Raw genomic sequence first — 26,473 nt, 5'->3', positions numbered from 1 at the left:
GGCTCGGTGCAGCTCCCCTTGCACCGCGCTCGTTCCGCTCCCAGCAGCCGCCGCCCGCGGGCCGGGGCCGCTGTTGCTCGGTTCTCCCCGGGCAGCGTGTCCCGGTGCACCGGAAGGCAGCGGTGGGGGCACCGCTTTCTCCGCTCGGGCCGGCGCTGCAGCGGGAGGCGGAGCCGGGGCCGGGGCCATGGCAGGCGGCGGGGCAGCGCTGCGCAGGGCGCTGCTGGGAGCGCGGAGGGCGGCGAGGCCGCGGGGAGCTGCCGGTGGGAGCCGCGCTGCCATGGTGAGGGGCGCGGCGGAGGGAGGGCGGCGGGACCGCGCTGGGCCCTGCCCGGGGAGGGGGTACCGGAACTGGGATACGGCCACGCGTGCTTGGGGTTTGAGCCGCGTGCGTTCCCTGCCTGCCATGGCCATGAGCCGCGACCCTATGGGCGAGTGTTTGTGTTTTACATGGACCCAATGGGTAATTGCAGCTCAGGTTCAGACTCCCACCTTGTACTAACGTTTTATGTAACTAACAGCTCTTTTCCCCTCAAAATGAATGTCACCAATAGCCAGGCTAAACTCGCCGTATCATAGTGTGTCGCAGGTTGGGTGCTGTCATGCTGTGTGCTAAGGTACTATTTGTGTGCTGATGCCCATGCCTTGCTGGTCTCACTGCATGTGCCCTGCCCGTGGCATGGTGTTATGTATGCAAAACTGTGAAGATGCAAGTGACATCTTCCACCTTCTCTTCTCTTTACAAGCAAGTTCCTGCTGCTTTCTGCTGCGTTTCTGCATATAGTTGTGATGTGCTGGAGGGGCTGATTCAGGACATTGCCTTCCCAACCTGTTCCTGAGCAAAACGCTGCCATCGCTGTGCTCCAGGGCTTGCATCAAGCTCAGTCTCTATTTCTGTTAAGATCTTTATGATTTCATTCCAAGTCACATGAGCATTTTCTCATCAGTACCTGTGTGTCCGGGTGAGGCCTTAGGAAAGTAACTGCAACATCCCTAAATCTAACAGAGAACATCTCTGCTGCCAGCCAGAGGAATGAACTTTGTGCTGCCTCCTGGTCACGATCCTGAACTTTGCTATCGCAAATAAAACCCTCCACCCCCATTATTCCTGTATATTATCAACTAACTTCATCCCAATGCTAGATAATGTATTTCAAGCCAGCCGTTAGCTTTGGCAATTCTTGTATCTTCTTGGAAAAAGAAGAACATTAGAAACTGATGTCTGCAACTGCTGTTATAGCAACAAATCTGATAGGTGTGTTATTGCAAGTCCAAAGTTGCATTTGAAGCGTAAAGAGCTGGAATTAGCTCCATTTGGGACCTGTAAACCCTGTCTCTTGGGCTGGGTGTATCCAGCTGAACACAAGTGGTGGCAGCGATGCTATGCGATTGATTTATGCCGTTTGGGGTTGGTTTTGTCCGTTATTATTGGTGAAAATGTTGCTGTTTGGCTGCCTGCCCCTTAAAGCCTCGCTCGGGACGCCTTAATTGCATTAATTCCTCTCTGCTCGGGCTCACAGCCCCATCTGGTGGCACTGGGGCTGCTGCTGGTCTCTCACCAACTGGCAGAGGGAAGAGATTCCCTGAGCTGATACCCACAAACCTGCAAGGTCTCTGTGAAGCTTTGGGGCAAAATTGCTCATCCCTTTTGCAGACACTCTCACAAAGCTGTGCTGGCTGCTGGTACACGCACGAAAGCAATCGAAATGTTGCTGCGCTGGGGAGAGAGGTTCTTCCCATGCAAGCGTTGTGCTGGGAGCGTGGATTTCAGACCCATTGGTCACAATATGTCATATAGGTTACTGCTTTTAGTCTCTGCTTTGAGGGAAAATATCAAGCTTCTTGCAAATGCCCCATGGAAGCTCTGGCGTCACACACAGCCCCAGCACTGATTCAGGTATTTAAGCAGGTAGTTTGATCTGTGCTGCCTGTGCTTGCAGTGGCTTCAAACAGGCTGCTCTTGCTTCAAATCAGACAGATTTAAACAGAAACACTTTGCAGAATTGCGTGCTCGTAGCAGTAACTTGTAACTTCCCATGTTTGCATCTGTATTGTCAGTTTTCTTCCTTTTCGCTGTTAAGGAGAGCTCTTTGTTGCTTGTAGAACAAGCACCAGTAGGAATAATAGCGCATGTTAGCCTTAAATTATCCTTAAATCCATTCCTGCTTTTTTAGCAATAGTAAAAGAAATAGTATGAGTAATATTCCTATTTTCTTGGAAGTAGTAAAATACAAGACAGATAGAATGTAATCTCCTGGTTTGCTTCTCCCTTTTAGCCTTATCATTGTACCTTTAGAATATAATGTAAATAATCCTTTATTTATATGGAAGATTGGAAAATGCTTCAAGTGTTACAGCATCTGTACCAATTCAGATGAACAGGAGATGGGTACAGGTACATGGTGTCCATGTTGCTTTCTGTTGCTTTTCCCTAGTTCTGTGCAAAAGCGTTTAGCATTTAACTGACCAAGCTGCAGTGGTGCTTTTGGGCTGCTTTAAGTTAAGCTGCTCTATGAAACGACAAAGTGAATTTCCCACCTCCTCACCTTTCTGCAATCCATAACCATGATTTCATTGTGTGGTTTTCTTATTGTTGAACAAAAGAGAGCCTCAGCCTCCCCCGTGTCACGTTTGTGTTCATTTCTCCTCAATAGTCTTCACAGGCCCACTGGTTGACGACGGAGGAGAGGAACCAGGTTTTACTGGATCTCAAGGCTTCAGGCTGGGTGGAGTTGAGCGAAAGAGATGCCATCTACAAAGAGTTCAATTTCAAGAGTTTTAATCAGGTAATTATTGCCAGATACCACTTTTCATATAAAGGAAGCACAATGGCTTTGATTTCCATGCGCTCCGGATGGGAAAACATTTATATTCAGAAATTCGGGAATAGCTGTGTGGAGCCAAACCCTTGGGTTTGCCTCAACGGGTGCTCTCTGATCCTGAGCTCATTAGGTGGAGGCACTTAATTCTGGTTTGGAGGTGTTAAGTAGATTTGTTCTAATATTACAGTTTCTTGATTAGAATATCAGGGTCAGGGCCATTAATATGGGATTAGAGAAATAATATTTGATTCTGGGTTGTTTTTTTCCTCATTATTAGCACTTCCAAGTGAATACTGGAAATATGTAAGTGATGGGCAATGGAGTTCATTTTCATCAGGGAAAAACTCAAGGAAAATGGGTAAATAGAAGACTTTTGGCAAATAAGGTAGGGAGAATGTGATACATTCACTTTCTAAGCAGGAAGACAGAGTTCCATTATGTTCTTGAATGAATCTGTGATTCTGTTTTGAATCTTCTGTGATCCTATGAATCATAGTAGCTGATCTCACAGTGTGTTCACCACGTCACACTGCTGGTTAGACCTCACTGGGCTTCTATTAGGTGTAAGGATCCTGACCCACATCTCAAACTCACAAGAAGACACCTTGGACACAAACTTGCTATAGGAATACTGAGTTTATATCAAGATCTGCAGTCAGCTGCATCCCCCTAAACAACTGAGGAGTCATGACATTGCTTAGACAAGAATCATGCTCCAAGAGCAGGCATTTCCCTTCTGTTTTGTTTCTGCAGGAGAGGTGAGTGCTTCCTTGGTAGGGAGAAAAAACCCAGGGCTTTGTTTGGGCAATGGCTCTTGCTGAGCTTTTCCTTACTATGGGAGGGACGCAGCAAGCTCCAGGCTGAGGGAGGCTGTGGTTTGTTGGTGTGTAGGGACCAGGAGCTATGCAGTGAGCTGTTTATTTACACAGACCTTGTGCCTAAACCCGGACCGAGATGTTTTAGGAAGCCACAGTGAGCTAGGTAAACAGCACTTTGGAACACTGGCTCTTCTCTTGCTCTTTCAGACAGTAGCTATCATGGTAAGGAAAGCCCAGGCAGTAGAGAGAAGGTGAGTGAAGTGCTCCCTGCCCCTTTGAGCTGGGTGAAAGCAAAAGAAAACAACTGCAGAAGAATCCAGCTCCTGAGCAGGGCAGTGCTGGACAATGAGCACATCTGGAGCCACGAGTACATGATTTCCTGGATTGCACTTCAAACCTGAACGGTAATACAGAACACATAGAACTGCATCAGCTGATTCAGAGGGCAGCAAAGGAGGGAAGCCCGTGAGAGGGAGCTCAGATGAAACCTCGGTGAGATACTTGGTAGAGCAACAGGGAGAGACCAGCACATTTGACACCGGTTGGATAAAGTAGCTCTTGGAGGAGTTAAGATTTTCAGCCTTTGTGCTTTGACTATTCATGCAGTGGCATTTCTGACAGGGAATGGGTCAAAGTCTTTGTTGGCTCTGCACAGCTAGAAATGACTTATTTTTCTCCCTTAACTAAGAAGTGGGTTTGCACGCTGTAACTAAGGCAATTTGGTCAGGAAGACTTAAGCAGTGTGCCCACAGAGAGGTCAAGAGACAAATCTGTGTGTTGCACCAGCAGATACCTAGGAAACCCACTGCTTTGGCAAACATTTACAAAGTTGTGGGGTTTTTTTGGCTGTAGATTCATCTGATAGGGTCATATCCATGTCTTCCTCATTTGAGGATTGGTGAAGTGTACCAGTATAAGAAGCTGATTATATTCAAGTATGCTCATTAATAAGTGATGAGCTATACATTTATAATTCACCTTAGAAAGGGTACTCCAGCAGAACCGCATCTTGAATGGTTTGGGAGATGTTGGTGCAGCCTCTTTCGTTCGTGGTTGGCCTTTATGGATGTCAGGTAAGGCAGAAAGGAGAGCGAAAGGCTGGGAATTGACTTCACAACTGAACATCAAGCTGGGCAGGGGGTTCTGGGTGGAAGAAGGTTCTATGTGAATATCTGAGGGCACAGTTTCACCTGCTGATTGTTACAAACTAGCTGCAGTGTCTCCATGTGCGGTTGCAGAGGGCAGAAGCCAGTCCTGTTACACCAGTGCAGGAAAGGGCTCAGTGTGCGGATCCCCAGGGTGTTAGGGAATTAGGGAGCAAGAATTTGCCTTTCAATAAGATGAAGCTGGAAGTAAATTAAACTTATGCATGTGTGCTTATTGATGCTTAGAATGACTGTTAGTAAATACTGTGTTGATTACAACCTAGGGAACAAATGGCAGAAGTGGGGCTATACCCATGAAAAATATAGAGCTTGTAGGAACAAATTCTTTCAGGGAATAAATGTTCTGTTTGCAGTATTGAAAGTATGAATATTTAATAAAAGTCAAAGGACTTGGAAATATCATTTCCTTGGTGATCTTCCCGCTGCCCTGTTACAGATGGTGTTGTCGTGGTTTAAACCCAGTCAGGTAACTTGTTCACTCACTCCCAGTGAGTGGTGCCAAGCTGACAACAATCAAGGTCCGTGTTCGTCTCCCCCCCCTCCCTGCACCGGGGCTCTCCCCTTCCCCGCTCCCGGAGGAACGGGGAGGAGGATCGAGAGAGTGCAACTCCTACGGGTTGAGACAAGAACAGTCCAGCAACAAATCACCACCGCTACTATCAGCTAAAACAATGATAAGGGAAAATAACAAGGGAAGAGAATACGATACCACCGGCCAAGAAAACGAGTTCCACCCGGAAGCCCCTGTCCTTCCGGGCAACTCCCAGTTACCCCCCACCCCGGGCATGACGTGCTGTGGTATGGAATACCTCCCCGGCTAGCCCGGGTCAGGCGCCCCGTCTCTGCTTCCTCACAGCTTCCCCTCCTCCCTGGCAGAGCATGAGCCTCACAAAGTCCTTGGTCAGGGTAAACATCACTTAGCAACAACCGAAAACATCGGCTTCACCAACGCTGTTCTCAAAACTAGAAGTCAAAACACAGCACTGCACCAGTTAACACAAAGGAAAAAACATGACTGCTACTGCTGAACCCAGGACATTATCCACCCCTTATTCCATACCATTCACGTCGTGCTCAGATCCCACATTTTCAATACACCATCGCTCTCCCACATATATACATCCATATACATACAGACCAAGAGGAAAAAAATCATTTTCTTAGTGCATGGACCAATCCCTATAATGCTGCCGAGTCCATTCGGTCCATGATGTTCCAAGTTCATTCTCTGTTGGGATGATGGCTGGAGGGAAGTCAGGGCCAGTCGCTGGTGACCTGGAGACATCTAGTTGATGGGCTATAAAAGCATTACACAGCAGGCAACAGCATACAATTGAGTTCACTGGCTGTTTTCCCCTAATATCAAATCCTCTTGAGGTATACATCGGACTTCCCCATCTTCCCGCATTACCCACCAAGTATATCCAGGTCCCTGAGCAAAAGCAATCCCACGAGTGGGTTTGCCTTTACCTGAAGCAGGAATAACCCAGACTGTCTTCCCCAGCAAATTCTTCATATGCACCACGGGAACTCTGTCCCCCTCTACAATATGTAAAAGTTCTGACTGGGCTGGGCCAGCCCTGTTGGCAGATCCTCTGGTGTTGACCAACCAGGTGGCCTTTGGTAAATGTGTATCCCAATGCTTGAAAGTTCCCCCACCCATCGCTCTCAGTGTAGTTTTTAACAGCCCATTGTACCGTTCGATTTTCCCAGAGGCTGGTGCATGGTAGGGGATGTGATATACCCACTCAATGCCATGCTCTTTGGCCCAAATATCTATAAGGTTATTCCGGAAATGAGTCCCATTGTCTGACTCAATTCTCTCTGGGGTGCCGTGTCGCCACAAAATCTGTTTCTCAAGGCCCAGGATGGTGTTCCGGGCAGTGGCATGGGGCACAGCGTATGTTTCCAGCCACCCGGTGGTTGCTTCCACCATGGTAAGCACATGGCGCTTGCCTTGGCGGGTTGGTGGCAGTGTGATATAGTCAATCTGCCAGGCCTCCCCATATTTATACTTCAACCATCGTCCTCCATACCAAAGAGGCTTTAACCGCTTGGCTTGTTTAATTGCAGCACATGTTTCACACTCATGAATAACCTGGGCAATAGTGTCCATTGTTAAGTCCACCCCTCGGTCACGGGCCCATCTATATGTTGCATCTCTGCCCTGATGGCCTGAAGTGTCATGGGCCCACCGGGCCAAAAATAATTCACCTTTATGTTGCCAATCTAAGTCCATCTGAGCCACTTCAATCTTAGCCGCTTTATCCACTTGTTGGTTGTTCTGGTGTTCCTCAGTGGCCCGACTCTTGGGTACATGGGCATCTACATGACGTACCTTCACCACCAGATTCTGCACCCGGGCAGCAATATCTTTCCACAGTGCAGCAGCCCAGATGGGTTTACCTCTGCGTTGCCAGTTGCTCTGCTTCCATTGCTTCAACCACCCCCACAGGGCATTTGCCACCATCCATGAGTCAGTATAGAGATAAAGTACTGGCCACTTTTCTCGTTCAGCAATGTCTAGGGCCAGCTGGATGGCTTTCACCTCGGCAAATTGACTCGATTCACCCTCTCCTTCAGCAGTTTCTGCAACTTGTCGTCCAGGACTCCATACAGCTGCCTTCCATCTCCGATGCTTTCCCACAATACGGCAAGAGCCATCAGTAAACAAGGCATACTGCTTTTCACTTTCTGACAGTTTATTATATGGTGGGGCCTCTTCAGCACGCACCACCTCCTCCTCTGGTGACATTCCGAAATCTTTGCCCTCTGGCCAGTCCATGATGACTTCTAGAATGCCTGGACGACTGGGATTTCCTATTCGAGTTCGTTGTGTAATTAGTGCAGCCCATTTACTCCATGTAGCATCAGTTGCATGATGTGTAGAGGAGACCCTGCCTTTGAACATCCAGCCCAGCACGGGCAGCCGGGGTGCCAGGAGGAGCTGTGCTTCAGTGCCAATCACTTCCGAAGCAGCTCGAACCCCTTCATAGGCTGCCAGTATCTCTTTCTCAGTTGGGGTATAGCTGGCCTCAGATCCTTTGTATCCCCGACTCCAAAAGCCGAGGGGTCGACCTCGAGTCTCCCCTGGAGCTTTCTGCCAGAGGCTCCAGGTAGGACCGTTCTCCCCAGCTGCAGTGTACAGCACATTTTTTACATCTGGTCCGGTTCGGACTGGTCCAAGGGCTACTGCATGAACTATCTCGCGTTTAATTTGCTCAAAGGCTTGTTGCTGCTCAGGGCCCCATTTAAAATCATTCTTCTTCCGGGTCACATGATAGAGAGGGCTTACAATCGAACTGTAATTTGGGATGTGCATTCTCCAGAACCCCACTGCACCCAAGAAAGCTTGCGTTTCTTTCTTATTAGTTGGTGGAGACATTGCTGTTATCTTGTTGATCACATCTGTGGGGATCTGTCTACGTCCATCTTGCCATTTTATTCCCAAAAATTGAATCTCCTGTGCAGGTCCCTTGACCTTACTCCGTTTTATGGCAAAACCGGCTTTCAGCAGGATTTGGATTATTTTCCTCCCTTTCTCAAAGACTTCTTCTTCTTCTTCGTCATGTGAGGATGACTCCTGATCAGATTCTGGACCGGGTGGTGAATTCATTGGTTCTTCATCTCGCTTCACCCTTTTTGCCTCCTTTTTGCTTGTTCTCTTGCGTACAGGGGCAACTGATATTGGTACGAATTGGTCCTCTGGTTTGGCTGCAGTGATTATCACTGTGGTTTGAGTAGCGACTGTACTTGTTGCTGGGGGTGGTGTAGCTACCGTGCTTGGAGCTGGGGTAACCGCGCTGTCTGTTGCAGTTGAAGTTTGAGCAGCTGCTGTACTTGCCACTGGGGTAGCTGCGCAGTTCATTGCAGCCAAAGTTTGAGTAGCGACTGTCACTTTGCCCTCAAATCCGCCGACATTCTTTTCCTTTTGAAGGTGCTGAATAGTGTTGAACAAGGCCCTGTAAGCATAGGCCAAGCCCCAGCACGTTGCCGTGATTTGTCCATCTCTGGTATGGCCAGAATGACCACACACCTCATTTAAGTGTTTTACTAATTCTTCTGGATTTTGCAGTTGTTCGGTAGTGAAATTCCAAAATACTGGAGGGGCCCACTGACCTAGATACTTGCCCATACTATCCCACACACCCTGCCACTCATGGCTGTCCAGCCTCTGGGAAAATCTCTCGGTCCTCCTACATCGTCGTTTGACCCCAGACAAGACCCAAACCTGAATCTGCTTAACTCTTGAAATCAGTAGTGGGCAAAACACACTCTGTATGCGTGTTAGCATGGTGATTCCCATCACCATCAGCAAACAAGTCTCAAGAGCATTAAAAGGCCATTTAAAAAATTCAAAACTCTCAAATGTAAATGGTCTGGGGGGACGACTAGGAGGGTAAAAGGATGTCTCCTTCACAGGTTGAGCACCTGAGAAGGAGAAAAAAGATGTGTAATTGCTAAGCACCTCCATCATATACCTCCCAAAGTATAAAGGTGGTGACCACACTGGGAACATAAACCAGATCAGTTTCATGATCAATGATTCTATTGTATTACAAGTCATTACCATAAAGTACAATGGGATAAAAACCTTAGCCCAAGCCCCACACTTGAAAAACACTAATACAGCCAATACCGGATGGACGTAAGATATGGTATACTGAAACTGTGAGATCAAGAGGAAAAACCTTGAGAGCCAATAAATCAGCATTGTGACGAGTGACTATCAATCCAGTCAGATCTGTTCTTATCTCAACCCCTCGAGCCCCACGTTGGGCGCCAAAAAGAACTGTCGTGGTTTAAACCCAGTCAGGTAACTTGTTCACTCACTCCCAGTGAGTGGTGCCAAGCTGACAACAATCAAGGTCCGTGTTCGTCTCCCCCCCCTCCCTGCACCGGGGCTCTCCCCTTCCCCGCTCCCGGAGGAACGGGGAGGAGGATCGAGAGAGTGCAACTCCTACGGGTTGAGACAAGAACAGTCCAGCAACAAATCACCACCGCTACTATCAGCTAAAACAATGATAAGGGAAAATAACAAGGGAAGAGAATACGATACCACCGGCCAAGAAAACGAGTTCCACCCGGAAGCCCCTGTCCTTCCGGGCAACTCCCAGTTACCCCCCACCCCGGGCATGACGTGCTGTGGTATGGAATACCTCCCCGGCTAGCCCGGGTCAGGCGCCCCGTCTCTGCTTCCTCACAGCTTCCCCTCCTCCCTGGCAGAGCATGAGCCTCACAAAGTCCTTGGTCAGGGTAAACATCACTTAGCAACAACCGAAAACATCGGCTTCACCAACGCTGTTCTCAAAACTAGAAGTCAAAACACAGCACTGCACCAGTTAACACAAAGGAAAAAACATGACTGCTACTGCTGAACCCAGGACAGGTGTAAAATCAGGTGTGTAAAATACTAATAACAGCAAAACAAGGCAGCTGAGCTGACAGGAAGGGTATTCCAGATTTATGTGTTGCAGATGATATTGGGATGATGAATGTATTCATTGCTCTCTATTCTTTATTGCTTCTCGCAGATAATGTTCATGATGCATGGAAAATTCTGTGCCTTTAAAATCTGTGCCAGGTTTACAAAGTCTGTGTATGTCAACAGATGTTAGGAATATAAACACAACTTTCATTATGGAGTCGTGCAAATGTGTAGACATGAGCTTGCTTGATGTGTATTATTTTCAGCATGAGAATGAAATGAAACTTCTGTGAAACAAGAGTTATTTAGATTCCTGAAGCTTTCAGGCTGAGATTAGCTCAGTTAAAAGCGATCAGCGGCAGGGTCTGCCTTTGTAAGGCTGACAAGCTAATGACACTTCTGGCTTATGGAATTTGTAACCCACAGCTTGAAAGCGCTCGTGCTGTTTGTTAGTCCAAATTTGCAGGAACATAGAATCATGGAATGGTTTGGGTTGGAAGGGAGCTTAAAGCTCATCCAGTCCCAACCCCTGCCACGGGCAGGGACACCTTCCACTAGAGCAGCTTGCTCCAAGCCCCTGTGTCCAACCTGGCCTTGAGCACTGCCAGGGATGGGGCAGCCACAGCTTCTCTGGGCACCCTGTGCCAGCGCCTCAGCACCCTCCCAGGGAAGAGCTTCTGCCTAAGAGCTCATCTCAGTCTCCCCTCTGGCAGGTTAAAGCCATTCCCCTTGGCCTGTCCCTACAGGCCCTTGTCCAAAGCCCCTCTCCACCTTTCCTGGAGCGCCTTCAGGCACTGGAGCTGCTCTCAGGTCTCCCCTTAAGGAGCCTTCTCTTCTCCAGGCTGACCCAGCCCAGCTCTCTCAGCCTGGCTCCATAGGATACGTGGTTCTTTTCTCGAGTCTTCCATGTCTCTTGTCAAAGTCGGTTGGATTTGACCAGAAGGTTTAAGGGGCAACTGCCTGTGTGATTACATTTCCTTAGGTAATCACGCCAAGGCAGAAAATGCAGTTAGGAAATTACAAAGGTGGGCAAGTTTGCTGATGGTCAGGTTCAGCATTTACAGCTGCTTTCTTTTATAGGGTCCGTTTTTAATTAAGGTTGTTTTTTAAAGAAAAGGAGTAAATCATGTAGGAAGTCTGCATAAGACCTCTAACGTCATTTATGAAATGACAGGAAATCAAATGCTCTAAGAGCCTGAGAAGCTGGTTTAAATACATCTTGTGTTTGGAGGCTGCAGGACCCAGGCGAAAGATGAGCCTGAGTGGAGAGGACAGTGAGGAGATGCTTTGGAGCCCAGTGTGCAGGGAGAGTGGAAGCACATGTGTTGCGTTGCCATTGCGGAGTCTGGGGTTTTGAGTAGTGATTTAAAGATGTGCAAAACCTCTGGAACTATTAAATCAGTTCTTATTCTCACTTTGCATTTCCTTCCCAAATTCACTAGCTCGCTTGCTTGTAATCCAGGGAAAAAAGTAGCAGACAGAGCATGGTATGGTAGATGCTTTGATTTCTTTTCCCCTCATTGAAATGCCGATTATTTTCCTTTAGCTATAGAGAGACATGCTCAGATTTGCTCCTTTAAATTCATCATCCTTGTTGTATTATGCCAGTTACACATCAGAATGAATTTGGTGGGATATGCAGTGGATACTCTAGAGTTATTTTGATGGGGGTACTCTGTGCCAGTCCCTGTAATGTAATGGGTGTCGATATTTCAGCTCCCTGCACATTGCTTTGTCTTCTGCATCGATCAAAGAATGGAAAAGTTGTTCTTATATATGTAGGCTGTGTATTTCATTGCTGCTTTATGCACTTAATCTTTTGGCTGTTGGGCTGAAATACGTCCACGCCTTTTATATATTGAAAACATAATATCCTTTAACCTACAATCTGCAGAGCTGAAATGAATTTCATGTTAAATATTCGGTCGTGGGCCACATCTCCAGCTTTTTATATGCCACAGTGGTCTTGTGGGGTTTTTTTTTCTTCTCCATTGTCTGATAGTGAGGTCATTTTCAGTCCTCTGAGAAATTTTATTCCCAGCCAGATGCGGGCCATATATTAAAAGTAGCACCTGTGGCTAATATCACAGCAGCTTACCATAAATTTACATGGTAACTAGGATTATATCTGTCAAGACTGCTAAAAAATGTCTAGATTTAATTTGATTTCCAGTATTGAAGGAGCTCTCCAACATTTTGCTTCATGAGTATATTTTAAAAGTAAAAATCACTCCATTGTTAAGTTTTATGGCACTCCCAGTGCCCATTAAGTTGATTTGTTAAATGGAGGTCAGAATAAAGCAAGTTGGCTGCGGGAGGATCGGAAACCAACCCAGTTGTGACAAATTTGGTTCTCGCATGTGAATCTTCTCAGAGCACGGGGAGTGATTGGATTCAGGCGCAGCTTATGTCAGTTGTGTTTAACCTCAAAGCCTGAGCAGCCTCAGCCCTCGACTGTCACTTGTGCTAAGCAAAAGGTGAACTTGTTTTCATTCATTTGGGGGGAGAATCACTATTTTAATGGAGTGTTGGTCTGATAGAGTTTTGCGTTCGTTTGCCCATTGAATGGAAATGAATTACATTTTTTATCCGCCTAGGTAGGTGCTGGTTTTCATATAGGCTTTCCCAAACTGCTTCGTTTTCCATTATCCTTTGAGTCCTCTCCCATATGCTGTGATTTGTGCACCTGCGAAGTTATGAAGGTATTTCTGGTGGTAGTTAGGTTGTTCACTAACTTCCCCGCCTTTATGAATGCAGTAACAGAGTTACAATAAATCAGAGTTATTTATGAGTGGATTTAGAGAGTTGAGAAAAATCTTTGTATCTGAGAATAATGAATTTCTGGCGTATCTGCCCGTTGACATTTTCCTTTATTAGAAACCGATAGCGAAGCTTTGGGGACTGGCAGAGGTTAACGTGCAGGCTGAATGAACTGGCGCTGAATGTAGTGTCTGGGAGCGGAGCACAGTAAAAATATATGATTCCTGGATGCTCGCACCTTCCTTGAGCTTATTCTGGTGATTGACGGAGGAAATAACGCTCTCGCCTCGGCTTTGGAGGGTCAGGGTGCAGCTGCAGGACCTGGGCTTGGTCCTGCTGCGCCACTGCCTGGCACTGCCCATGGAAGGCAGGGAGCTCGGGCTGGGGGTGAAATGAAAGGAGAAGGTTTGGGACATGGCTTGTTTGAACGCTTATGAGTCTCCTACCATGGCTGAGGAGGAGATGGCACCGGTTCCCTGATCAGCATGTCCTGTGTCCAGTGATGCTTCCAGTTAACTGGTAGCCAGTGGTGGGAAATGATGTGAGTGAGGAAGTCCGTATTGGTGGAAGTATGTGATTGGGTTGCATCTAGGCAGAAATGAAATCCTTGGTGCTGGGAATTGGGAAATAAAGGATTCATTTTCTTCTCATGGGCAGTGTATGTAAGATCAGCCTGTGCTTCAGAATGTTTTCGGACCAGTGCTTTGCATTTGGCAACATTCTTCTGTTCTAAATAGAGTTGCGTTAGTGCACCAGCAGCCTCTTACATCTTTTAAAGGCAAAGTCTTCACCACTGGCCTTTTCTTATATGTCTGGGAACCTAGTTTTGTCCTTCAGTCCCTTTATTAGACCGTCACAGTTGTAATGCATGGAAGAAATTAGTGGCTGATCAGTGTCAGGCAGATGGTGAGCAGTGGTTCCTCCTTTTCGTACTATGGCGTATCTCATCTCCTCTTTGGCCGGGTCTATGCATAAAGATCCCACCATCCTCACATCCCATCTGCCTGTGACAAGCATCATAACAGGGCCAGTGTCCCCATTCCACTATCATCATGGCAATTCCACTGGTGTCAGGCTACGAGGATTATTTAAGATGTCGTTATATTAATCATATTTAAATGAAATTAATTCATATTTAAATTGAAGTCTCAAAGTGGGCACGTGTCCTTCATCGCCACCATGCACAATGTCCCATCCTGGGTATTGCAGAAGTTGCATCAGTTTAATTCTTTCTTGTGATTGAACCGTAATTAGGGATGCTCATTTTCTTGATGTGTTAAGTCATATTTCCCCTAGAATAAACTATTCTTTTATTATTTATAATTACCAGGGGCAATGGCATTTCTAATTGCTGCATTCCCCCCCCCCAGAGGAGATCTGTTGTATCTCCATTTAAGCAGGCCTTTGCTTAAATCTGCCCAGCTGACCTTTGGGCTGCTCTCCAGTTGGCTCTAATGCAGCGGCTTTGCCTAAGAGATGGATTTATTATCACTCAAGTAGAAATTATTACAGCGTTTGCCCTGCGCTTGTTGCATGCATTGATCTCAAAGTGCAAAAGGAATTATCTGTCAAAATGCCTTTTGGGTTTCACAAGCTGTCTTGTAGCTTTGGAGTGGAAGAAACGTTCCTCCTCTTTTTCAGCTGCCCACATTGATTGTTCACTTTGTCTGAATTAAGCAGAACAAACATTCTACCGGCCATGGACGCAGGGCTGCTGCACGTTCGTACCAACAGAGAGCAAGTATGAGCAGCGCAGTTTGATTTGATCTACAGTTTGGGCTGTTTCCTTGCTAAAACACCTTTGGAAAAGGAATGGTAAATCCAATGGGTTTGAATTCAGTTGGACACCTTTGTTTGGGAAAGAGCAAGTCAGGCTGATGGTGCTGATGAAAAGATGATCACTCAGAATAATTCTTTTACCTTTTCACTGAAGGAGATCTCATCTTCTAGCTTTTTATGCACTAAAATGGGTTTTTATGGGAATGCTGGAAAGATGCTGATAAAGTGCACGCAGCGCATCCCTCAATCTTGGTTGTTCCACCTTTTGCATCCCCTCGCTTTCAGGATAATGCCTGTGTTTTCAGACCATGAATTGCCCTTTCCCCCCACAGCTCTCACTTTCCCATATCCCCCACAGGAGACACACGCTTTGGGATATGCTTTTCTGCACTTGCAGTTCGAAGTGGGCTCGGGCTGGCAGAAATAAACCGAAATAAAACTTCCCCACCGCCCCTATTTCCAAATGAACCATTACTCACCAAAAGCACATCAAACCCACTTAGCGGACATCCGTTAATCCCGCCCTGAGCCGTCTCGGGCTTTAATGCACACTGTTTTACACGTTAAGGGGTTTGAAGTCGCGGGCCGGCGCTGACCTCTCGCATCTGCTCTTCTCGCAGTAGGAATCTCCGCTCGCCGCTCCCCGTCAGGCCGGATTAACGTGACGAAGAGCAGCGCTTCTGCTGGCTGCAATTTCAGGGCTTGATCAGAATCATTTCTTTCACAAACAATCACGGCTGGCTAAAACGTTACATCTGCTCTCCCAAGCCACTGCCAGGGCCGCGGTTTATCAGGGCGAGGAGAGGGGAACTGGTTTGTGCCTCTTCTGTAAAGCTGCAAACCTGCTTCGTGTAGGTTTTCTGTAGGGAGAGCTTCCCTTCTTCCTCTTCCCGTTGCCCTTTTCTTCCTTGAGTTTTGTTGGGCTGAGGTGAAAAGTTGCCTTGGACAAACATAAAGCTTAGAGGAGGGTTGGTGGGAGCCCTGTGCTGAGTCAGCTCCACACTGTTAGGTTCATTTATCACTAAGGGTGCTCTGTAAGAATACATTTTGTATTCCCAGGATTAGAGAGAGTCCTGATTTAATGGTTTACTGTGATTTTCCTCATGCTGTGATGAGAAAAGCAATAGGTTTATATATGTCTGAGTATGACCAAGGCGTCTGAGGCTGGGAGACTCTTTACTCTGTGATACACTGGGTGGGTGCTTGTAGCAAGCAAAACGACTGTCAGTTGTACAAGTCCAGGACGTTGTGTTTATGCATGTGTCTTGTAATGCCTAACTTAATAAACCCAGAAGTGCACAAAGGGTTTTCCTTTGTGCTGTGCTCCTATGAACTTCTAACAGAAATTGGATGTTCACTGGAGAATTAGTGTTTGTCTCCCCTGTGAGCCAGTCTCTCTGTTTCCAAATGTTCTCATGTATAAACGGTGTAGTAGTGTCATTTAACGTAGCTGCCTTTGTCCAGTTCTCCATTACCTGCTCCAGCCACTCGTCCAAATACCAGAGACAGGAGATGGATGAAGCACAGGTCCAGATTGACCTACAGATTGCATAGGGAACAGTGGGCATGGTAAACCAGGTAACCCTCTGCTTAGAGGTTGGAGGGAGCCCTGAAGAGAAACTGTTTTTCTCTTCTACTATAAAAGGCTTGCAAGCATGAAGATCCATTCTAACAACACAGTAGGATTCTTTACCAACGTAGTTGAGTGAAATGATTCCCTGACTGGATCTGCAGTAAATGTTCCTCAGTTTGCTTTACTTCACAGCTTTAGGTCTTTTTAGATTCTGGCTTGGCCAAGAGGGTCAGTATAAGACCTCTTCAAATGCCTCGCACCTCCATCATGAGTTCTTTGTTGCATGTTTGAGTTGCTGACCTTGTCTTTAACATAACAAGGAGAAACAGAAAAGCTGACAGTGTAGTGGGTGAGGATGCTGGAAGATGAAATGAGCTGGTCATGAGACCAGCCGCTTCTCTTAATCCATCATAAAGCAATGCCTTTCTTATCACTCCTTGATGTTTTCTGAGAATCATAAATGGTAGAGATTTAGAGGATTATCAGAGGCAGGATATGATTACCCTTGAATACTCAGCAGAGAAGATCTTGGATATTAAACTGGTAGTGTGTGTAATCTTGGCCAGAAGACCAAGGAGAGTTTTGCCTGAGCACTCCCTGTGATATCAACAGCATGTATGGCATGTGAGCTTCACTTTCATATCTACAGAATGAAGTCATTCCTTCTCATACAAGTAAAAAGAAACACTGGGGAAAACAGTGGTATTTCATTCTGTAGCCAGGCCTGTTCCATCCAGAACGTGGTGCAATGGAATAACGAACTCCTTTCTACACCCATACCTGAGCCCTATAAAAGCCAGAGGATTTGAGCACCTTTTGGAAGTGAAGCATTCACTTCAATTAATTCTTGCTTGCTCTGGTTTACAATAGCTTCATGTCATGGGCTGGCACTGAGAGATCAAGGATGGTTCATTGCCTGAGCAACAGCATCCTTGTGCAGTATGAAACACATCAGTGAGCAGAGTCCCTTAACAGGGATTGGAAAGCTTGGAACTGGGGACTGACTGCACCTTGTTACTAGTTTATTTTTATAGTGGTTTGTGTGATGGTTTTATTAGGGTGCAGCCACGGGTTTGATTTGCTGGGCCAAACATTTGTGTTAACAAGTGAAATTATCATTGTTCCTTCAGTTGCACAGCCAGGAGAGTTTATTATTCTAAGTGACTGATTGCTTTAGCAGGTGCTGGGTTAATGGGGGCTTTGCTGTATTATTTCATGTTTTTAGGTAGGGTGCAAAAAGCTCATTTTGAAAAGTCATGTTCCTTGAAACAGCTATTTTATTTGGTGTAAACCTCCTAAGTGCAACCTTCCTATTCCTTTTTTCTTAGCACAAAGCACACAGAAATGGCTTGCGAGGTGGAGAGCTGCATTTAGCTGACTGTGGCTGGAGGATTTCTTCCATGTTCTAATTCAGTCCTGAAGCTGGCATTATTTTCCTTCATTTTCTTAAAAAAACAATTTAGACATCTGCATGTTTTAATGTGTAAAATAACATTTGTGAGTCTGTGTTCACCGAAAGTGCTAAGGAACTGGGGAGAAAAAAGGCATTTATTTTGCATATTTCTATACAAAGTGATGTATCACAAATTCCACAGCTCCTTGTTCCAGGTTTGGTTGGGATTTAGGATGTCTACTTTGCAGTCATCTTTATGGGCAGCTATAATTATTTGTATCTTATAAGCAAATGAATGTATTTTTTAGTATGGTTGTATTGACTTTTATCACTCCCAGAAAGAAGTTTCTATGCTGCTTTAAGACATCTCCGTGTTCCCCTACTTCTACTCCATCTACTTGGAGGAATAGGTGGTTAATTTTGGTGTGAAGTCTGTTCGTTGAATCACTGACAATATTATCTGCTTTCTGTTCGTGAAATCCAGGTGCAATCACTTACTGTAATAAAAATGAGAATAGGGAAAATGAGCCTTGGCACTGAGGCTGCTGGAAAAGTCAAGACGTGACGAGGAAGAAGGTAATAGAAAGTAACGTTTTGCATCGTGTTATCACCGATAGGAGAAGAATAGGTATAAATTCAGCAGTTATGAAAATCCTGATGTAAACGGGCTGAGAAAAGATAAATGTTGAGGGGGTTTGTGCAGTTGAGGTTTTATTAAGCACGAGGGAAGACAAAGGCAAAGCGAGGAGAAGGCTCTGAGAGCAGGTCAGTGCTCTCTGCCTTCCTCTCGGACCCTCTTCTTGCATTGATCCACATCCCTTGGCCTCAGCAGAAAATCTGCATCTGCTTTTCAGACCAGTTGAACCTCAGATGGGGCAAATTACGCTTGCACCTGCTTTATGGCAAAGTGATGTCATGGATTGGGCTTGGAAGAAGCCTCTGACTTGGACTTCTTCTGGAGAGCTGCATCTTGAGCATCATTAGGACCATGTCACGTCTTGTGCAGCACCTGGTCTGGCTTGTGCTGAGTGAGCATAAACTTCCCTTGGCCGTGAGCTGCTCAGGCTTTTCCTGGGACAGCATTCCTGGAATTGCCTTCTGTCATCTCCTGCAGCTCTTGACATTGTACCGGTACCTGTGTGAGAAACGTTCCCGTGGAGGAAAGGCCATGCCTCCGAGCTCCGCTGCTCTCTGCCTCCATTTATTCTTCATGTTCTTGAAATTGGTAAATCATATGACAATAAACAGAAATACCCTCAATGAAGAGAGAAGGGGAAACTGTTGTTTATCTGGTCAGGTGGTTTAGATTAGCAGTGATGCTGGTCTGTATTATGTTACTTTAAATCATAGTGTCCCAACAGGACATAAATTATGAAGATTGTTACAGTATGTTTCATCCAATGTAAGATCAACAAATTGGAATAATTTTTGTAATAGGAAAATCAGTGCTTTGGCAAGGTTATTGTTGGGGAATTAAATTTAACTTGAGCTTTGCTTGCATTATTTCTTAATATATAAAAACTATTTGCATAATGTATGAAGTATAAACATTTTTCGAATCAAAGGCAAGGCTGCCTTTTCCAAGATTACAGCGAGTGGCAAACTACTTAGAATAGATCAGTGTTTGTGCTTTTGCTGTCAAAAATGTTTGATATAGAGCTGGCGAGCTAGTTTCTTCACCGACATAATTGTAAACAAGTGTTGGGAGACAGAAACAGCCTTCTTTTGTGGGACATGGTGTAAAGGTTTTCACATACGCTGCTGCAGGTCTAACATGGAGAGCAGTGTTTACAGCTAGAATAGGACTATAAATAGGTAAGTTTTTGGGAGGGCAAAGCAGCATTTCACTTTTGGATAAATGATGTGTGCAGAGAAGCATGGGGGATGCGAGCGGTCAGCCCTGGCTTTGAAAGGAATATTGTAAATGCAGGAAAGCACAGAAATGAAGTAGTTGTGGGGGTTTTGTTACAGCTTCATATGTTATTATGAAGACAGAAATGGCATCTCAGTGCATGCCAGTGTGTTGGTAGTGTTCCTCTTCCCTCCTTTCTCTTTATTAGTGTCCTTCAGGGTTAGGAATACTGCTCTCCCTCATCACGAATGATGCGTTGGGAATGATGCTCAAGCTATTAAAGAGGAGAAAACCAGATCTCTGCCAGTGGTTTGCTGGGTGGTTTTCACCTCCAGACCATGCTGGGGGTGCCTGGATGGGGTGGGATGGAGGGAGTAGGGAAATGCAGGCACACTCTCAGTGGATAGGGATGTGAATAAGCTGAGTTCAGTTCTTTTTTGGGGTGTGTTTTAGTTGCATTGTCTCCTGTTGTTCTTGGAATTATATTTAAAAGGGGGAGAGCAACGGGAAGGTGTTCCCCTGATTTATGTCAGGGGTGAATCCAAACAAGGCTTGAAAGAAAAAAAAAGGAAAAGGGAAATACCTAATGCTGCATGGATCCAATGCCTGTGGGAATGGTTCAGGTAGGTTGATGATGCCAACAGGGAAGAATCCCGAAATGGGTACATGGTTTTGAGAATGAATGCCTGTCCTCCTGTGCTGCTATCACTAGTTGGGTTCCTCTCTTTTGCTGTTTTAACCATGGTGTCACTCTCAGGTGAAGAGTGTGGTTTTGTGAGTCCTTCTTAATGGAGTAAATGGAATGAAACCAGCATTTGTCTTCAGAGCACAACATAAAACATCATGGCAACCCTTGTGGTGAGCTAAGCATAACTTCCAATAGCTCAACATTAAAGAACTTTTTGCTTTTATGTGCTGGCCTGTAGCTCGCTCTTAGGTAGCAATGTCAGCTGGATGTGTGAAAGCTTCTGCAGTTTGGAAGTGAACCTTAATGATTCGAGTTTATTGTTGTTATAAGTGTCAAGCTGCTAAGGAGAACATGTGCTGTATCCTGAGTATTTTTTACTCTGGGTGAATGGAAAGCAAATGTGTGAAGCACAGTCTTCTCTTGCCTTGTATGACAAGGACTCTATAACTTGTTTTACTTGTTCATTCCCCACTGATAAATGATACAGATGAAGCCTGTGTGGGTGGGGAAGGGAAGACAGGTAGCCCTCGTACCGCAGAAGGTCAAGGTTAATGCTACCTCCAGCATTATAATGACAGATGGGAGGCAGAAACCTTAATGTACTTGTGATTAGCATATGGTTTCCTTGGCTGAGTGTCCGAAGGATTTAAGAAGCCCTGGTCCGCACTTCATAGCGTTCACATGTTAAAACAAACAAATAAAAAGTGTGTATGGTTTTATTGTTGAGCCTTTCAGCTGTTTCCCTTGAATATCTGCGCTTTTGAGTCAAGTACTGTCAGCTGCTGTGTTCTGGAGATGCACTGGGGTAATCCATCACCAGGGACTCGCGGGCGGGTGATGTATTAGCACGACATATCGACCTGTGTTCCTCTGATGTATAACTCATCAAGATAATGTTGGCAAGCATTGTACAAAAGGCAGCATGTTTAAAAAGTATTAAGATGAATTGATTCCTTGCTTAAGAAGTGTGAAAGGAAGAATAATAGCAGATTAGCTCTGGGATACTGTGGTTCTCCCGGAGCCGTGCTGCGTTGTGCGGTGCAGAGGGACGGATGGAATTTCATCTTTCCTCCCGCTTCTGACAGCAAAGTGTCTGGCCCTGGTTTTCCCATTCTCAGGCAAAAAAAAGTCGCATTAAATCTTACGTTGTGATCGTGTATTTCAAAAGCAGTTTGGCCAGTCTTGGAGAATTGAGTGTTACCTGATTTGTTTGGGGGTTTGTTTTACCCTTTTAGGTTAACTCGTTCTAAGAGTAGCCCTGATTTTTATCTCATAAAGACGTACTACGGCTGCCAGTATTTAAAAACCATTTTGGAAGTGTTGTTATGACTGAAACACCATTAGTTTTTAGTTCCTTCTTTCATGGTCTTAACAGGCATGAAGGGAGCTCAAGGCATGTCATTGTCTGTGTAGGATTGCTTCACTCGCTGCTGCTGCTGTGGCTCTTCGTGGTTCCCTGCAGGGACTCTGCAGTCTGCATTACTTAGGTGACTTGATGTACTCATTTAACGTAACCTGGATGTTATTTTAGCCCAAATGTCCTAAAAGGATTAAGTTGAAAATGTCTGTCTTATATGCCTGTCACTGAAATATCCGAATACTTTATCATACTTAGTACATCGACCCTCACTTAATACTTCTTTATGGCTTCTAGAAAATGCACCAATCCTTTCTTTTTCCTCCCTTTTAGTTTTGAAGGCAAAATCGATAAAAGTTCTTGTTAGTGACCAAGGGGCTGCAGATCTCTGTTATTAATAGTGAAAGTCAGGACTGTGTTGAGTCTTACTGGCGTGAGTAAAGTACTTGTCCCACTTTCATCAAGAAACGTGTGATGGTCCGATAAACTCTGCCCACCAATGCAGGCTTGGCAGTGATCTTGCACTGCAGACTGCAGAATAATTCCCATTATTTTTAATTCACGTTGAAGAAGTGCAGACTCCTGCTCCAATTAAGGTTGGTTGTGTCGCCGGAATGTGGTAATTACTTTAATTGATCACAAGATAGTTTCCTTGATCACCAATTAGACCAAATTACCGATCAAGTTTCAAGACGTGAAGAAATGTCCAAACTGATTTTGTGTAATAGTGTTTTCATATCCAATCAAACCTAAATATCTTTTCCTTCCAGAGCCAATTGTATTTTCCCTAAGCAAGGTTACGGCTCTACAAATATAAAGGTGATTCATCAACAATAGCGTTGCAATGCGTTTAATTAGCAAAGGAAGTATTTAGGACCTTAATGGAGATTGCAGCAGTGAAATTGCTTGGTAGAACCGTGGCTCATTTATTAGTGGGAGATGCACTTTGTGTATCATTAAAATAAGCTAAAATGCACGAAATAAGTTGTTTTGGGTGATGGAACTAGATGATGGTAAGGTCCTTTCCAACCCGAACCATTCCATGTGCAGAGAGGGACACCTCACAATAAACCATGCAACTCAAGACTCTGTCCAACCTGGTCTTGAACACTGCCAGGGATGGAGCATTCACAACCTCCCTGGGCAACCCATTCCAGTGCCTCAGCACCCTCACAGGAAAGAATTTCCTCCTTAGATCCAATCTAAACTTCCCCTGTTTCAGTTTTAACCCGTTACCCCTTGTCCTGTCACTACAGTCCCTAATGAAGAGTCCCTCCCCAGCATCCCTTTTATTCACCTTGAAGACATTTTGCTGTCTGCAGGGGAAGAGGCGGTGGGTTGTTGTGGTGCACCGGTTGGAAAGGATTTGGTGGTCCACTAACTGGGAGGATTTGTAGTCACAAAGTGTGAAGGAAAGTCTGCAGAGCAGATTAATTTAGTGGACTCATTTGCTTGCATGGCTCACTCCATTGGGGCAACGATTATTATCACACAGTCAATGAACTGTGTTTGTGTAGTGTAACCTGTGTGTATGCATAGGCGGGGGAGTACCTGGGATGGACAGACACCAGTAGAGCAAACACGAACCTAGTAGGGATCTTCATAAATACAATGTATTTTTTACTCTCATTGTTTGTACAAAGGCAATCCAGTTGCTGTTTTAAACTTCTGGGGACATTCCTGTTACAGATTCCTGTACTGGAAATAGCATTTGTATGGACACACTAAAACCATTTAAATCAAATAATCATTTGGCTTTATTAAGGCAGAAGTTTCCCAAATCATTTCAGACATCTAATGCACAACTTGCAGCTTTCTGCTTCAAAAGCTGCTGCTGAAACATTTGCAGTTTTTAAAAGCAGTTGTTCGCTCCAAGTAAAACTAAACCGAGGGAAGTCAGGTTTTCCTGAATTTTGGAATGCTCTTGGGTCAAAGAAAAAAGCTTTTTAATTGCTGACAGTTTGGTGATTTCCAAATGACAAACCTCATTGGAATGATTTTCTCTGATTATAACGTTTGCGTTCGTTTGACTGGCAAAGCAGCTAACAAAGTCATACTTCATCCAGGCACCAATTCCTTTCTTTACTTAAAGGTTTTTGTAATTTGTGAGAGGAAAAAAGACTTGAAACTATTATCAACCATTATATGTTATTCATTGACCACATGTTTGTTTGAAATGGCCATCGCTTGGCAGAATGCGGGCTACGTACGTTCTCTTCCATAAGTTAGCACTAAAAACCTACCTAAATCAGGTAGAGTTTTGTTGAGCTTGTGTTATAATATGAACCAGACTATAATGTGGATGTTACTTTAGTTTTGCCTGTTAATTCAAGTCCTGAACCTCAGTAGATGGAGCTGGGTCTGAACAAAGCCCGCTGACTTAGAGGCGTCCTGCTCACGGACCGAGGCCCTTTGGGCCCCGCTGTGTAATTGCATCCTTGATTTACATGGACATTCTAATTTTCTTCATAATGCAGTGATTTGCCCCGAAGTATTTTTGCAAGAGCCTGCTATTAGTTTCTTCTTGGGGCTGTGATAAAACCTGTGTCCTGGGGGAGCGTGCCGTGCAGAATATAGGGGCAGAGCATGAGGAAACCTATTTAGTTCATTTAAAGGGGAAATGCTTTCTCCTAAAGCAGAGGGGCAAACCCACCTGTCCCTTTTTTCCCCCCAGTAAAATAAACAGCAAAGATAGTTACATGGAAGGATGAGTTCCTTGAAGTTGTATCAGTAATACTGTGGCATGATGCTTAATTAGAAATGACACGTTTCTAAGATGCAGTAAGTGATGAAGGGTTTGGGGTGGATGTTTAAAAGCACTGTTGGATGCCAGAGGTGAAATCATTGATCTCATGCAATGGCTTTGAATCCTGGAGGAAGTAGCACTGAGCAGTGATTTACCAGGGTCTGAAGGAGATGATTTCAGCAGTCTCAGGAAATGCTCCAGTGGTGTGAGGTGCTGAAATGCTCCTTTAGCACACACAAACCTGAGGTACAGCAATCTGGAGCATCTCTAGGAGTTTTGGAGTGAATCTTGCAGATCCCCTGCCAGTCTTGGCAGGTGAGGGTGTATTTTCCTCTTTGCTTTTTCTCTCCTTAGGCTTTTGGATTTATGACACGTGTTGCTCTACAAGCAGAGAAGATGAATCACCACCCAGAATGGTTTAATGTCTACAGCAAGGTAACGTGTTCACCAGCTCTATTTACAGGCATGGCAAGTTAAAGAGACCAAACCACTCTCTGCCTGTAGCTTATAATATACAAGATAAGGGAATAGAAATAGATTGTGTCTTTATAAAGAGATTTGAGATTTTAAAGAGACGCCGAGATATTTGTAGTGGTGAGGAATCAAGAATCAAGCTCTTTGTGGTTGCCGCCAGCTGCATGGTTTGGACCTGTAACTTCACCTCTCAAAATCAAATAGAAGCCTTTAAACTCTTATTTAGCCATCCTGAATAAATCACTGTTTGGAAACTACTCACCAACTCTCATTCCTTTCTGTGTGGCAAGTCAGGAGCCCAGCAGTGTAGGGTGGTAGGGTATCTGTGTAGGTACCTAAATGGGAGCCTGGCACTCTCAGTTTAGGTTTGATTTTCTAAACCTTATAGGCTCCCATGTCTCTACATAGCAGCTTATAACATTTGTTTATAATATTACCTAACTCATGGTGGTCTCGTGTTTACAAGAGTTACAAGGTACATGGCAACCCTCGAATGAAAGGTGCTGTGTGAAAGGGGAAATTATTGCTCTCCCTTTATTTTTATTTCCTAATACTTCTCATTGCATTGTATCAAGTTGGTTTAGCATTTGGTGAATATAGCAATACTGGTAAAAATACACTGAAAGGAGGTATGGACAAGCAGCCTGTGGCTTGGAATCACTAGAGCAGGACATCTCCACCTCTATTCCCTGTGGCAGCATCGCCACACCAGCTCCTCTCCATCAGCCCTTCAGGTCCCCCTGTTTAAGGGGACATTAAATGACTGCTGAGCAAAGACCTACTCACCTGCTCTTCACCATTTTTGGGTGTTTCCAGACTATTCACAATTCATCTTTTTGCCCAAAATCCCAGTCGAAGGCGAGACAAATGCACCGCGTCATCCGCCTTAGTCTGCACAAACCGGCGCAGGCAGCTGCATCACAGCAGAACGCACCAGCCCGTTTGTTTCCCTTCTTGGAATTAATCTGCACCAGGCATAACCAGTTCTTCACCTCCAGGGTGCTGGGTTTTTAACCAAACTCTGGAGCCCCTGACTGGGCCGTTGGCAGCTTGGTTCTTCATGAAACCCATTTGTGGGATTTAAACGTGAAGAGTGAGTTATTTAATCAGACGCCTCTTCTTGGGTGAAGCCCAAGAACACCAAGCCTGTTTTCTTCTGTGAAGGGGCTCACTTTGGTTACACTTCAGGCTCTGTTGAGCATCCCCACCTACAACGTCTTCTGGTTTACATGAGCAGAGCATCCAGCTCGCTGCTGGTGGGGAGCATCATGTAAAACCAGCTTGCCAGAGGCACGCAGCATTCCCGATGAATTGCTGCTTGACTGTGTCTGAGATGAGAATGGTTTTGTAACCCCTTTCTTTTCCTTTTCTGACAGGTTCAGATAACTCTGATTTCCCACGACTGCGGTGGACTGACCAAAAGAGATGTGAAGCTGGCTCAGTTTATTGACAAAGCTGCTGCCTCAGTGTAACCAGGATGTAAAACACTTCAATACGGCGTCCACCAGTATTATGTAAATAGTATCCCTCATTCCTTGTAACCCTTATTTCCCAAATCTCCTGAGACAGGATGCTTTGTAAAGAGTGGCTTAGCTTTCTTGGCCTTTAAGATCTTAG

The 26,473-nt window shown here is 45.3% G+C and overlaps 1 protein-coding gene and 1 long non-coding RNA gene across 3 annotated transcripts; both read left to right on the top strand.

Annotated features, from left to right (window-relative positions):
• The first annotated feature begins 137 nt into the window (after window positions 1-137).
• On the top strand, window positions 138-26,369 carry PCBD2 (pterin-4 alpha-carbinolamine dehydratase 2). 2 transcript variants are annotated; one of them, XM_061457049.1, is made up of 4 exons: window positions 138-283; window positions 2,655-2,786; window positions 24,737-24,817; window positions 26,233-26,369. In XM_061457049.1, the coding sequence occupies exons 1-4, from the start codon at window positions 188-190 to the stop codon at window positions 26,326-26,328; spliced, it is 405 nt and encodes a 134-aa protein (XP_061313033.1). In that variant the 5' UTR covers window positions 138-187; the 3' UTR covers window positions 26,329-26,369. The 2 variants fall into 2 exon arrangements, with proteins under 2 accessions (XP_061313033.1, XP_061313034.1); XM_061457050.1 differs by lacking the exons at window positions 138-283; window positions 2,655-2,786 and adding exons at window positions 16,323-16,351; window positions 18,224-18,315.
• On the top strand, window positions 5,107-10,469 carry LOC133271164 (uncharacterized). The gene is made up of 2 exons (XR_009744019.1): window positions 5,107-5,245; window positions 10,196-10,469. It is a non-coding gene; the product is annotated as an uncharacterized LOC133271164 (long non-coding RNA).
• Window positions 26,370-26,473: the final 104 nt, after the last annotated feature.

The sequence above is a fragment of the Pezoporus flaviventris genome, unplaced genomic scaffold (assembly GCF_033815535.1).
Source record: "Pezoporus flaviventris isolate CSIRO_AGI_PZ_B2104156 unplaced genomic scaffold, CSIRO_AGI_Pfla_v1 ptg000023l, whole genome shotgun sequence".
In the NCBI taxonomy this organism is placed as follows: Eukaryota; Metazoa; Chordata; class Aves; order Psittaciformes; family Psittacidae; genus Pezoporus; species Pezoporus flaviventris.
This window is presented reverse-complemented; position numbering and strand designations above follow the sequence as displayed.

Coding starts and splice junctions, on each gene's coding strand:
- PCBD2 (XM_061457049.1), top strand. CDS start 188: ATGGCAGGCGGCGGGGCAGCGCTGCGCAGGGCGCTGCTGGGAGCGCGG. Junction 2,787..24,736: donor ATTTCAAGAGTTTTAATCAG/GTAATTATTGCC, acceptor TTCTCTCCTTAG/GCTTTTGGATTTATGACACG. Junction 24,818..26,232: donor GGTTTAATGTCTACAGCAAG/GTAACGTGTTCA, acceptor CTTTTCTGACAG/GTTCAGATAACTCTGATTTC.